Raw genomic sequence first — 14,097 nt, forward strand, 5'->3', positions numbered from 1 at the left:
AAAAAAATTCAATATTATAATAAAGGTTATTAGGTTGAAATAAAACTTAGTGTGACATTAAAAGGTATAAGATCGAGGTTAATTTTTTTAGGGTAATGATATATATAGCCTCTAGGGCTATGTATAAGCATTATATATACTTCCTAAAATGAAATTAAGTTGGGAGTTCATGATAAAATCACGCACAAATCGGTGTGATTAATATAAATTTAACCTTAATATTTCTATTTTTAGCTCCTTATACATAGCCCTAAAGGGCTATGTTTATCATTTTCCATTTTTTTTAATGAAATTTTTAATACAATGGTCAATATGAATAATAAAGACCACTATGTTAAAATTATGTCACTATTCAACATAATGTCATATTTTAAGTTCATAATAACATTAAAGGTTACACAAGTTTTAAAAAGTTACTATATTAAATATAAGTTTATTACATTAAAATTAAGGGTCACTAAGTTTAATATAATACTAGTTACGTACTTACATGTGTATAAATCTTGTCCACACAAGATTTTTTGATAGTGTAATAGTATAAAACATATTCCTATACCTCAACCATCAGCTTAAGCTTTTGCTTGAGATGATTCACTAACATGGTATCAGAGCCAGTGTGATACAAAGGTTACAGGTTCGAATCTCATCCACCCCCACCAATATTTTGCAAAGGGCGCGGCCCATGATACATTCACATTTCAAGCCCATAGAGTCTTTCATGTGAGGTGGAGTGATAGAGTATATTTCCTCCGTTTCGTTTTAGTTGACACGTATCTTCAGTCACGTTTGTCAATGCACGATTTCAACCATTAATATCTTTAATTATCGATAAATAAAAATTATAAAAAGTTGATATTATGAAAATATATACCGTGACGAATCTAACAAGATCCCACATGATTATATTTTTCATTACGTATAAATTACAAAACATGGTCAAAGGGAAGTATATGAATAGTGCTAAAGTCAAAACGTGTCAACTAATAAAAAACGGATGTAGTAAAACATATTTTTGGACCTCAACCAGCCTAAGCTTTTGTTTGAGATGGTACACTAACAAATATACTCCACATGACAAGAAGCTAAGTCAAGAATTGAATAGTTGATCATTTTTGTACTCCGATCCCTTTGTCTTACATTATTTAAAATTTATCATGTTATATTTTAAGTCACAAATTTTTGTTTATTACTCCCTTTGTTTTTAAATATTTGTTCCACTTTTCTTTTTCAGCCGTTTTTAAATACTTGCTCTATTTCATTATTTGAAAAACTTTTACAATAATTAATTAATTTCTCTTGCCTAGTGAACTCATTATTAATCATTTTTTTATTAATTTCATGTTCACTCTCCTTTAATTCTTTCCACTACTTTTGCTTTTTATAATTTTTTATTCTTTTACCTACATACCCTACTCCCTACTACCTCCATATTTTATTACTTTATCAAATTTCTCCTAAAACTCCACGCATGGAGAAATGGAGCAAATATTTAAAAACAAAGGGAGTATTAGTTTATACTCTATTGGAATATTGAATGTGCAAGGAGATAATTTGATTTTACTCGTATTTCATTGTAAAAGTAGATTTCATAGTCTTAAACTTAATAGATTATAATGGGATACTCTCTCCGTGCCAAAATATGAACGTTAGATTTTTTTTTTTTTCTGACCATAATTTTTTACTAGCATAATAAAAATACATTTAACATAAAATATGTTGTTGGATAATTATTAGGAAAATTAGTTTAAAATAATACCAACTATCAACGGTGTGTGCAAAATAATACGAACTCAACTATTTGCTATTAGCGGTACCACCTTTTATACTATATGTGGAAAATAGTACGAAAGTCACCAAAAACGTATTTTGAGTAATATTCCATCTATAGTTATTACTATTATTTTATTAATTTTTTTTTTTTCAAAATACATATTGTATTAATAATTTCCTTTACAATCAAATTAATAATGCATACCCCATTCCTTTGTTAGGTTTTTTTTTTCTTAAAAAAAAATTGTTAATATATATTTAAATAATTTAGGGAAATTCTACATGGTGGCCTCCTACTTTTAAGTTTTCCACGTGGGAGACACACTTTTTTCCAATTCTCTCAAGTGGCATCCAAGTTTTGAAAAATTACGTACAGTGCCCTTTTTTAGGTTTTATGGCTAACCTTTTGATTTTTTGGTTAACCACAATTAATTTTTTTTTTAAAAAAAAAGAAAAAGAAAATTCGCAGCCCCCATTCCCCTAACCTACGACCACCCTCCCCACCACCACCATCTCGGAAGGCGGCGACCTTCACCATTCCGACAACCCAGCCCTCCCCCACCCTTCGCCGTCATCCAGACAACCTTCACCATTCCGACAACCCAGCTCGTCCCCCTACCCACTAAACCCACCACCTGAAACCCCCAAATATCCGACCCGAAACCTGAATAAACCACCCTCGCCACGTTAAACCCCAAAATAAGGACCTTTCCCACCCTCAAAACCTTGGGTGTCGGAGTTTCAAGGGTAGGGGAGGGTCTAATTCGGGGTTTAAATTGGTGGGATAGGGTTTTTAAGGGGTTTCGAGTTGGGTATTTGGGGGTTTCGGGTTTGGGATATGGGGTTCAGGTGGTGTCGTGGTGGGTTTAGTGGGTAGGGGGACGGGGCCGCCGGCGCCGGCGCGGTAAAAAGGGATTCTGGGCGCCGGTGGTGTATGGGGGTTGGGGTTGTGGATGGTGGACGTGGTGGTGGGAGGGTGGTCGTGGGTTTGAGATTTTTTTTAAAAAAAAAAAAATTCTTTTTTTTTTATTTTATTATTTTAAAATATAATTTAATTAATTTTTAAACCAAAAAACCTAAGGTTAACCATTTTAATTATAAAAGTTAGCCATAAACTAAAAAAAAGGACACTATACATAATTTTGCAAAACCATAATGCCACTTGAGAGAGTTGGAAAAAAGTGTGTCTCCCACGTGGAAAACTTAAAAGTAGGAGGCCACCATGTAGAATTTCCCAATAATTTATTTCAAAGTACATGTAGTGATTATTTCTACTACTAGTCTACCACATAATAGTAAATAGGGTATTTTTAATTTAATTAGTTTCAAAAAATGTTTTAAAAATCCAAAAAATTCCCTACATTATTATGGTTGGTGGATGTGGGAAAATTTCGGATATTTTGAAACTAATTATATCAACATAGTAATAAGGCATTTAAATACTCTATTTACTATTGTGTGATGTAGAAATTACTATATGTATTATGAAAAAAAAAATTACATATTGATTTTTAACAAAAGGGTGGGGCATTATTAATTTGGATTGTAAAGAAAATTGTTAACGTAATACTATGTATGTATTTTGAAAAGAAAACAGAAAATTAATATAAAAAATAATAATAAATTACAAAGATAGATGGAATATTCATCTAAATACATTTTCGGAGATTGATGTACTATTTTGCACTTATAGTATAAAAGGTAGTGCCACTAATAGCAAATAGTTGAGATTGTATTATTTTGCACACAACGTTGATAGTTGGTATTATTTTAAGCCAATTTTCCTAATTATTAATGTAAAGTTTCATAATATAAATTTTAAAATAATTTTTATTAATATTTAATTATATAAAAATAAAATCAAACTAGTGTATTGACATGTATGTAAAGTTGACTATGTCAGATATCGTGAGATAGAGGGAATATATTTTGTAGAGTGTAATTTTATTGAATTTGAGGTTGTGTGTGGGACCTTAAATATGTGGTAAAGGGAAAAATGACAATGTATTATAATTTGGGACCTTTAGGACCACTGAAAAAGATAAATGGTAAAAAATCTTGGATAATAGAGTAAGTTTTTTCTTGAGATGATTTCTTTCATGTGATTGGTTGTGCGCTTGTGCAAAATGTAAATTAAGCTATTGCCGTATAGGCCACCATGGTGCATCGTTGAATATGTTCTGTGATTTGAGCACACTAGATATTACTCCCTATTGTTATATACAATTCTAAAGGTTAATTCCAAACATTAGATTTACTCTGTGTATATATAATTTCTCGTCTATCTGTTAACAGTGGCGGAGCCAGGATTTTTCTGATGGTGGGGCACCGTACTATCTAAAACCATAATCCAGACACATTTGTGAAAGAATGCTCATAATATCAAGATTAAAAATTACTTGGCAATCGTATTTGTCAAACCTTTATTATTCAAAAAATACATCAAATAAACCCCCAGTCAAGACTTTAAACAATAACCTCGTATTTTTTTAGATCGTTAATAATCAGTTTGGAATCGCTAGATAGATTTTTCGTATCAAATAGGATGATCCAAAATACTAATTATAAGGATTTATAAGTAATAATTCAAGTATACTCATACATGTAAAAATAAATATTAAAAATAAAACTTCTAGTTTTCAAGTTTTGAAAGCATATCATTATATCATCAATTTCTTGGTTTCAAAAAAAAAAAAAAAAATTTATCATCAATTTCTTTATCTTAAGTAGAAAAGTAATCTTGCCCAATGTGATCAAACTATTATGTTGGTAATGTGTTATTTGGGAAATTGGATGAATAGAACATTAAGAGAAAAGAAAAGAAAAGAAAAAAGAGGGAAAAAAAATAAAGAATGTTGGGCAAGAAGTTAGAACCCATGACCTTTGGTTGAAAAGGTAATGCTCTAACCACCACTAGGCTACTAGTAAGCTCCAACATAATATTGCACTTTGTATTCTATTTAAACAAAATTTTGACTTTTTTTTTTTTTTTTTATCTAAACCTGGCAGGACACGTGCCCTACCAAGACATAATGTGGCTCCGCCACTGTCTGTTAATGAGTTTGTTATTACAGAATATACTAAAATAGACACTAGTAAAATTAAAGGTGGGCATGGGCCGTGCCGGCACGAGCCCGACACGAATGCACGAATCTGGCACGAGCCCGCCAGCGGCCCGGCCCCACTAGTAGAAAAAAAGCATTAGGCACCCCCCATATGGCACCGGTTCAGGCTAAACCGGTGCCCAAAACCGGTCCAGAAATGGGCGGGATTTTAGAAGAAGAGAAAGGCACCGGTTTGGCCTGAACCGGTGCCTAAAATTAAAAAGGCACCGGTTTGAACCGGTGCCAATTGAACCGGACCCAATTCAAAAAAAAAAACGCAGACTACCTTCTTCTCCTTCCTCTCTTTCTCTTTCTCTTTCATTCCTTCTTCATTCCTTACTGTTTCATTAGAGCTGGGTTTCGAAAAACGGCGGCCTTCAATCCTTCCTCTCTCTCCCTCCACCACAGCCGTCACCTTCACCGGCGGCCACCAGGGGTTTCGAAAACCGGCCGCCTTCAATCCTTCCTCCAGCCACCAACATTCTCCCCCTGCCCTTGTACGAATTGGCGAATTGAAACACCGCCGTTGTACGAATTGTCGAGTTGAAACACCACCAGCATTGTACGAATTGTCGAAAACCACCGCCCTTAATTCTCCCCTGCTCTTCTCTGTCTTTCACCGCCCTCCAGCCACCAGCATTGTTCGAATTGAGCAGCAGCGCACCGCCTCCACCTCCGCGTTGTTCCCTCCACCAGCGCGCACCGCCTCCACCTTCGCGCTACCTCCACTAGTCGCACCACCGCTGCTACCTCCACCACCGCCTAAGGTATATATATAATTTTACCCTAATTTTTGTAATTTTTGCATTGGTTGTTTATTTAGAAATTTTGAATACATATTATACATTAGAGTAATTTTGTATGTTTAGAGTAATTTTGAATACATATTATAGATTAGAGTATTTTTGCATTACCTTGTTCCTTAGTTGAAAAATTTATAAGTTTTAATGGGTTATTTTGAGGTTGATTTAATGAGTAATTATGAATATAATAGAGATTAGTAAGAATGTTACTTAATTAGTTGAGTTTTTGTATGTTTTAATGTGTAATTTTAGGTTGTTTTAATGGGTAATTGTGAATATATTAAAGAATTAGTGACCTTGCTACTAATTAGTTGTGAATAAATTAGAAAATTGTGAATAAATTAGAGAACTGTGATTACATTAGAGATTTGTGAATAATTTAGAGAATTGTGATTAAATTAGAGAATTGTGCATAAATTAGAGAAATAAATAGTGATATTGCCACCTAATTAGTTGTGAATAAATTAGAGATTGTGAATACATTAGAGATTGTGAATACATTAGAGAATTGTGAATATATTAAACTACTTGCATCTCAAAACAACTCATAATCACATATTTATAAGTGTTTGTCATTTGAAATTACATAAAAATCGCCAAGTTCTAAGTTTTTGGGTCAAATTCATAAAAAAAAGCCATTTTGACCCGAAATGGCTACTCACTTGCCTATTTTCTTCATTTCTCAACTTATAAACTCCTTGCATCTCAAAACAACTCATAATCACATATTTATAAGTGTTTGTCATTTGAAATTACATAAAAATCGCCAAGTTCTAAGTTTTTGGGTCAAATTCATAAAAAAAAAGCCATTTTGACCCGAAATGGCTACTCACTTGCCTATTTTATTCATTTCTCAACTTATAAACTCCTTGCATCTCAAAACAACTCATAATCACATATTTATAAGTGTTTGTCATTTGAAATTACATAAAAATCGCCTAGTTCAAATTTTTTTTTTTTAAAAAAAATAAGCAACTTCCGCCGCACCGGGACACCCGAGGGAGCCGCCCCCGCTGCCGGAACAGCAAAGGCAGCCCCAACGAGGCCACAGCAGCCCCGACAGGTGGCTGCCAAGGTTGTAGCAGCCACGGCAGGTGGCTGCCAGACTGCTGCAGCCTGCCTGGGCTGCTGCAGCCTCGACAGGCGGCTGCCATGGCTGCTGCAGCCTCGGCAGGTGCTGCTACAGCCATGGCAGCCGCCTGTCGAGGCAGCAGCAGCCCAGGCAGGCTGCTGCCAAGGCTGCAGCAGACTGGCAGCCACCTGCCGTGGCTGCTACAGCCTTGGCAGCCACCTGTCGGGGCTGCTGTGGCCTCGGCACGGGCTGCCTTCGCTGTTCCGGCAGCGGGGGCGCCTCCCTCGGGTTTCCCGGTGCGGCTGCCGTTGCATTTAAAAAAAAAAAAAACAATTTAAGCAATTTTCATCATTTCATCAAAAAGTAGCCATTTTGAGCCGAAATGGCTACTTACTTGCCTTTTTTCTTCATTTCTCAACTTAAAAACTTCTTGCATATCAAAACAACTCATAATCACATATTTATAAGTGTTTGTCATTTGAAATTACATAAAAATCGCCAAGTTCTAAGTTTTTGGGTCAAATTCATAAAAAAAAGCCATTTTGACCCAAAATGGCTACTCACTTGCCTATTTTCTTCATTTCTCAACTTATAAACTCCTTGCATCTCAAAACAACTCATAATCACATATTTATAAGTGTTTGTCATTTGAAATTACATAAAAATTGCCAAGTTCTAAGTTTTTGGGTCAAATTCATAAAAAAAAGTCATTTTGACCCGAAATGGCTACTCACTTGCCTATTTTCTTCATTTCTCAACTTATAAACTCCTTGCATCTCAAAACAACTCATAATCACATATTTATAAGTGTTTGTCATTTGAAATTACATAAAAATCGCCTAGTTCAAATTTTTTTTTTTTAAAAAAAATAAGCAACTTCCGCCGCACCGGGACACCCGAGGGAGCCGCCCCCGCTGCCGGAACAGCAAAGGCAGCCCCAACGAGACCACAGCAGCCCCGACAGATGGCTGCCAAGGCTGTAGCAGCCACGGCAGGTGGCTGCCAGACTGCTGCAGCCTCGGCAGCAGCCTGCCTGGGCTGCTGCAGCCTCGACAGGCGGCTGCCATGGCTGCTGCAGCCTCGGAAGGTGCTTCTACAGCCATGGCAGCCGCCTGTCGAGGCAGCAGCAGCCCAGGCAGGCTACTGCCAAGGCTGCAGCAGACTGGCAGCCACCTGCCGTGGCTGCTACAGCCTTGGCAGCCACCTGTCGGGGCTGCTGTGGCCTCGGCACGGGCTGCCTTCGCTGTTCCGGCAGCGGGGGCGCCTCCCTCGGGTTTCCCGGTGCGGCTGCCGTTGCATTTTAAAAAAAAAAAAAACAATTTAAGCAATTTTCATCATTTCATCAAAAAGTAGCCATTTTGAGCCGAAATGGCTACTTACTTGCCTTTTTTCTTCATTTCTCAACTTAAAAACTTCTTGCATATCAAAACAACTCATAATCACATATTTATAAGTGTTTGTCATTTGAAATTACATAAAAATCGCCAAGTTCTAAGTTTTTGGGTCAAATTCATAAAAAAAAGCCATTTTGACCCGAAATGGCTACTCACTTGCCTATTTTCTTCATTTCTCAACTTATAAACTCCTTGCATCTCAAAACAACTCATAATCACATATTTATAAGTGTTTGTCATTTGAAATTACATAAAAATCGCCAAGTTCTAAGTTTTTGGGTCAAATTCATAAAAAAAAGCCATTTTGACCCGAAATGGCTACTCACTTGCCTATTTTCTTCATTTCTCAACTTATAAACTCCTTGCATCTCAAAACAAATCATAATCACATATTTATAAGTGTTTGTCATTTGAAATTACATAAAAATCGCCAAGTTCTAAGTTTTTGGGTCAAATTCATAAAAAAAAGCCATTTTGACCCGAAATGGCTACTCACTTGCCTATTATAAGTGATTGTGAGTTGAAACTTATTATTTCTCAAACTATTTCAGATTTCCAATGGAAGCAAAACTTCAAAGAGAAAGAGGGTGGAGAAGCCTAAAAGAATTGATCAACCTAAGAAGAAGCTTAGTGAACAACAGTCCAAGAGTGAACAAGCGTCGAAGTTGCACTCTTCGAAAGGTTCACCCATGCCACCTACTCCAATTGTTGAAGACATTGTTCTTCAATCGCTCTCTACTGACATGACCTTTCTTCACAACCGTGCTTGTCATTTGGTCGATCCCATGGAAGTTGCACTTCCTAAGGCAATGTTCCACTATGATGAGGATGCAATTGCATGGATCAGCAAAGAAGATGTGAAGGAATTTCTACGTGGTGCAAAGCTTAACATTTCCCTCATTCAAACATTCATGAGGTACTTCAATGCCTACATAAAGTTCATACTTTTTTCAAGTTATTCAAATTGATGGTGATTATCCTACATCTGATAAATTAATCAATGTTCATGCACGCAGAGCACTACAGGAGCACTTAACTGACACTGATTCTCCGTGTAAAGTTGGGTGGTTATGCCCCGAGCAGTTATCCACTACTAAAATCATAGGCAACCCCCATGACGTGTTGTACTATGTTGAACAGAGTATAAGGGAATCAACGCGTGCGGGAGACAAGTTCATATTCGCCCCATGTTATAGAGAGTATGACTAACCATGTCAAATTCAATCGATTTGGCCTCATTATATGTTGACTCCTAAATATTAATTACCTTGTCTATTGTGAACTTATGTAGGGAGCATTGGAGCCTCATGGTGATTTGTAATTCCACTAACACAATTTATCACCTTGATTCAGCTCGATCATCGGAGAAGTGGCTCGTGAAGTCTATATTGCAAAAGTAAATATATATAGCAACCTATAGTGATGATTATTGCTAATAATAACTAATTTAGAAATCATACGACTAATCAAATTTGATTGTATTTTTTATACTACAGTGTTATGAAGAAGCTACATTGTCGTGCTCCAAAGGGTCCAACATGGAAGACACCGTTGGTAATTTACATGATATTATTGTGATTATCTTGAAAATCTATGGTAGTAAATATTTGCTCATTTCCTTTGCATGTTTCACTGATGTGATTTGTTTGTCATATGCTAGTGCGCACAACAAGAGAATGGACTTGATTGTGCTTTGTATGTGATGAGATTCATGCTTGACATTGTGACTCATTGTACGGACACTCAACAGCTTGATGAGGTAAGTCCTAAAATTTCTTGAAATGCTATATTGATGTGATTTCTAGCCTTAGACACCTATTATCCAACAATGACATGTTATGAGAAACAAAAAGGCTATTTCACAAGAAAGGTAGAAAATGGGTTGAATAGAAGTCATATGGGCCATATTAGGGCCATTTTGTGTTAATATGCTCTTTTGATGTGATTTCTTTCCTTATACACCTATAACTAGATAATATTGACATGTTATGAGATAAATAAAGTTCATTTAATAAGAAATGTAGGAAATGGGCAAAGTAAGGTCATATAGGCCATATTCGGGCCATTTTGGGTAAAAACCGTCATAAACCTTAATAAAATGCTCTCCTATATAATTTTAGGGCTTACACACATACAACTACCCAACATTGACATGTTATGAGAAAGAAATAGTTCATTTGATAAGTAATGTAGAAAATGGCTGGGCTACATAGAAGTCATATAAGCCCTATTTGGGCCATGTTGAGTAAAATGCGTTGTTAAACTTCTTGAAATGCTATATTGATGTGATTTCTAGCCTTATACACCTAATATTACCCAACAATGACATTTTATGAGAAACAAAAAGGCTATTTCACAAGAAAGGTAGAAAATGGGTTGAATAGAAGTCATATGGGCCATATTAGGGCCATTTTGTGTTAATATGCTCTTTTGATGTGATTTCTTTCCTTATACACCTATAACTAGATAATATTGACATGTTATGAGATAAATAAAGTTCATTTAATAAGAAATGTAGGAAATGGGCAAAGTAAGGTCATATAGGCCATATTCGGGCCATTTTGGGTAAAAACCGTCATAAACCTTAATAAAATGCTCTCCTATACAATTTTAGGGCTTACACACATACAACTACCCAACATTGACATGTTATGAGAAAGAAATAGTTCATTTGATAAGTAATGTAGAAAATGGGCTACATAGAAGTCATATAAGCCCTATTTGGGCCATGTTGAGTAAAATGCGTTGTTAAACTTCTTGAAATGCTATATTGATGTGATTTCTAGCCTTAGACACCTAATATTATCCAACAATGACATGTTATGAGAAACAAAAAGGCTATTTCACAAGAAAGGTAGAAAATGGGTTGAATAGAAGTCATATGGGCCATATTAGGGCCATTTTGTGTTAATATGCTCTTTTGATGTGATTTCTTTCCTTATACACCTATAACTAGATAATATTGACATGTTATGAGATAAATAAAGTTCATTTAATAAGAAATATAGGAAATGGGCAAAGTAAGGTCATATAGGCCATATTCGGGCCATTTTGGGTAAAAACCGTCATAAACCTTAATAAAATGCTCTCCTATACAATTTTAGGGCTTACACACATACAACTATCCAATATTGAAATGTTATGAGAAAGAAATAGTTCATTTGATAAGTAATATAGTAAATGGGCTATATAGAAGTCGTATAGGTAATATTTGATTAAATACATATTTTTTGCCTAATTAATTATTTTTAAAATAATGTTTTTGTATTTCAAGTTTTGCAAGGTCCAAATGGATGGTCCGTTGACAATCAAGGAGCTTAATGAAGTTCGTGACATGTTGGCGTCTTTCATCACCTTCAACATGTAAATGGCATGCATTGTAATTGTAAATTATTTATGTTAACTTTTGAAATATATATAACTTATTATTCATTATATATGTGTACTTACTATTATTTGTATATATGTAAGCAACTTTTTTTTTTTTTTGTATTGCGTTTGGGAATATTTATATCTATATATATATAATTGAATTCTTGTATCTAATATTATTTTTGTATATAATAATTAATAATATTATTATTAGTTATTATAATAATAAAATTATTAATTATTATATTTAATATAATTGCTGGAATTACAGGGTATTATTATTGCAGGTTTTTTTAAAAAAATATTATTGCACGATGGAAAAAAAAAAACGAAAAAAAAAAAATATATACAAAAGGCACCGGTTAGGCAGGAACCGGTGCCTAAACTATCCACCACCCAAAAAAAAATGGCGGGAGAGCAGTATTAGGCACCGGTTAACCGGTGCCTATTAAACCCTATGGAACCGGTTTTGAACCGGTGCCAAATAGGGGGTTTTTGGCACCCCTCAAATAGGCAGCGGTTCAAACTGGTGCCTTAGACCGGGTTTGAACCGCTGCCTAATGCGTTTTTTCTACTAGTGCCCGGCAAGGCAGCCTAGATGTGGGTCGTGAACAAACTTTTATAAAATAGGCACAGCACAAGCACGACGGGCGGCACGGTCAGTCGGCCCGTGGCATGTGTGTATGTGTGTGTTTTAAAAAATCAGGCGGCCCGTTGCCCGGCCCGCTAGGCAGGGGTGTGCCAAAAATTGGCACGGCCCGCCGAGAAGCAGGCACGGCCTGGCACGAGCCACCCCCAAGCACGGCCCGTGACAGCCCGGCACGGCACAATGGTATATGTAGCCAACTGTTAAGTTTTCCCATCACTTCATCCTTTAATAAAATAAAGTCAATGCATTATCATCTTAGAAATTCCAATTAACATATGATTCTTACAGATTTTTCCAAATTATTTCCAAACACGTATGGATCGGAAACAATTACTATATAAAATATCATATTCTCATGTCTTAACATGCGTATAATGTGTTGACTAAAGATTAGTGTAGGGTATTAAATGGCGTCATTATTACGCTTAGCATAGTCAAGTTTAAGAGAGAAATGATAATGTCAGTTTTACACTAAGTCATGTTTAAGTAAGGCATGGAAATGAAAAAAGTATACTAAAATAGTCAATTTTTATTGTTAAAGGAAAGTTAACTTAGTCAAGTTTATACTACTAGTAGTAATATACGGTGGTAATTAATGAAGCAATTGTTAGCGTGGTGCAAATCTAGCAAAACCTGGCCGCCTATCCACTCTGGAAAGTCTATTTTGGCTATCTTAGCCAGCCAACTTGAATGGTTGTTAGGTTGTATCAACTTCAATTCTTAAGGAGTCAAAGATTTACCAAATATATCATACTCCTAATTTCTTGTTCCTAATTTCTTGTACCTTGTACGTTTTATACCTAGTTATCTAGTAGTATCAACGTATCATGTATGTAAGTACATGTGGAGTATAAATAAAAGATGTGCACGTGATGAAGGATTGAAGGCTATCATATATACTATAGTATTACTACTAAGGTTCTACGTGTACCTACATTACTTTTTTCAATCTGAAGCAATGAGCTAGAATGCGCAAATCATAATACTATTGCTATTTAAGTGATTTATGGGAAGAGAAAAAAATTTACTACTAATGACGTAATGAGAAAACACATGTATATACTTGTATGAGTATGACTATCAATGTTAAAAAACATTTAAAAAAAACAAAATTAATAGTTTATAGTGCAACTAATTTGAGTATAACACGAATAACTTGGAGTATAATAATTGAGATTTATGTACGGAGTAGCTTGTATCTGGTGTATAATATATTGATATGGCTTCAACTGTATATAATTATAGGAAATATTAGATGAAGAAAGCATGTGTTATTAGACGAGCAACCAAAATATGTTGAGTTGTTGACCAAAGCTTAGTAGCACGTGGAAAAACCCTATATTTCACCGCAATTATATCGACATTCTTTTAGGTTTCAAATCCCAATGACATGAAAATACGGCGACATGTTTAACAAATTGCCAGGATTGTCACTTGTAGTGAATCACCAATTAAGGCAATTACTCCGTATAATGTTTACCATACTTGTTCACACACTCGAAGTAATCTAATTGTTTACACAGTCCTCCTTACTTTTGAAGTTTTACAATTCTTTAACATGAAATAACACTTTTACTCCTATGTGGATTTATTCACGGACATGTATTTTATCTATCTTTATTCTTTAACCACAAAGCAAGGACAACAATATAATAAAAATTAAGTGAATTGCTAAATCGCGTCCGGTATTTACCAGGTAACGTTCGTATTTTAACACGATCTTACAAACATGCCCCCTTTTAATTTTACCCTAATTTACTATTACCCTAATTTACTTCTACCCCTTATAAATTTACCCTATTTTATTTTCACCACACCGGCCACCAAACAGCCACCACCACCAGGCGCCATCCGCCATCCACCATCCACGACTTGAATTATTTTTTTTTTTAAAGAAAAAACTTTTGTCAACAACAATTTGCACAAGGGGTGA

General features: G+C 35.2%; 1 protein-coding gene across 1 annotated transcript; it reads left to right on the plus strand.

Moving 5' to 3' along the window:
• The first annotated feature begins 599 nt into the window (after positions 1-599).
• On the plus strand, positions 600-9,543 carry LOC145636185 (uncharacterized). The gene is made up of 4 exons (XM_081687671.1): positions 600-614; positions 8,695-9,059; positions 9,160-9,342; positions 9,435-9,543. The coding sequence occupies exons 1-4, from the start codon at positions 600-602 to the stop codon at positions 9,541-9,543; spliced, it is 672 nt and encodes a 223-aa protein (XP_081543797.1).
• The last annotated feature ends 4,554 nt before the right edge of the window (positions 9,544-14,097 follow it).

The sequence above is a fragment of the Chenopodium album genome, chromosome 1, assembly GCF_948465745.1.
Source record: "Chenopodium album chromosome 1, dcCheAlbu1.1, whole genome shotgun sequence".
NCBI lineage: Eukaryota > Viridiplantae > Streptophyta > Magnoliopsida > Caryophyllales > Amaranthaceae > Chenopodium > Chenopodium album.

What these genes read in the sequence shown, in the direction of transcription:
- LOC145636185 (XM_081687671.1), top strand. An exon ending in CTCATTCAAACATTCATGAG is followed by an intron (nt 9,060 to 9,159) that starts GTACTTCAATGC and finishes TCATGCACGCAG; the next exon opens with AGCACTACAGGAGCACTTAA. An exon ending in TTCGCCCCATGTTATAGAGA is followed by an intron (nt 9,343 to 9,434) that starts GTATGACTAACC and finishes GAACTTATGTAG; the next exon opens with GGAGCATTGGAGCCTCATGG.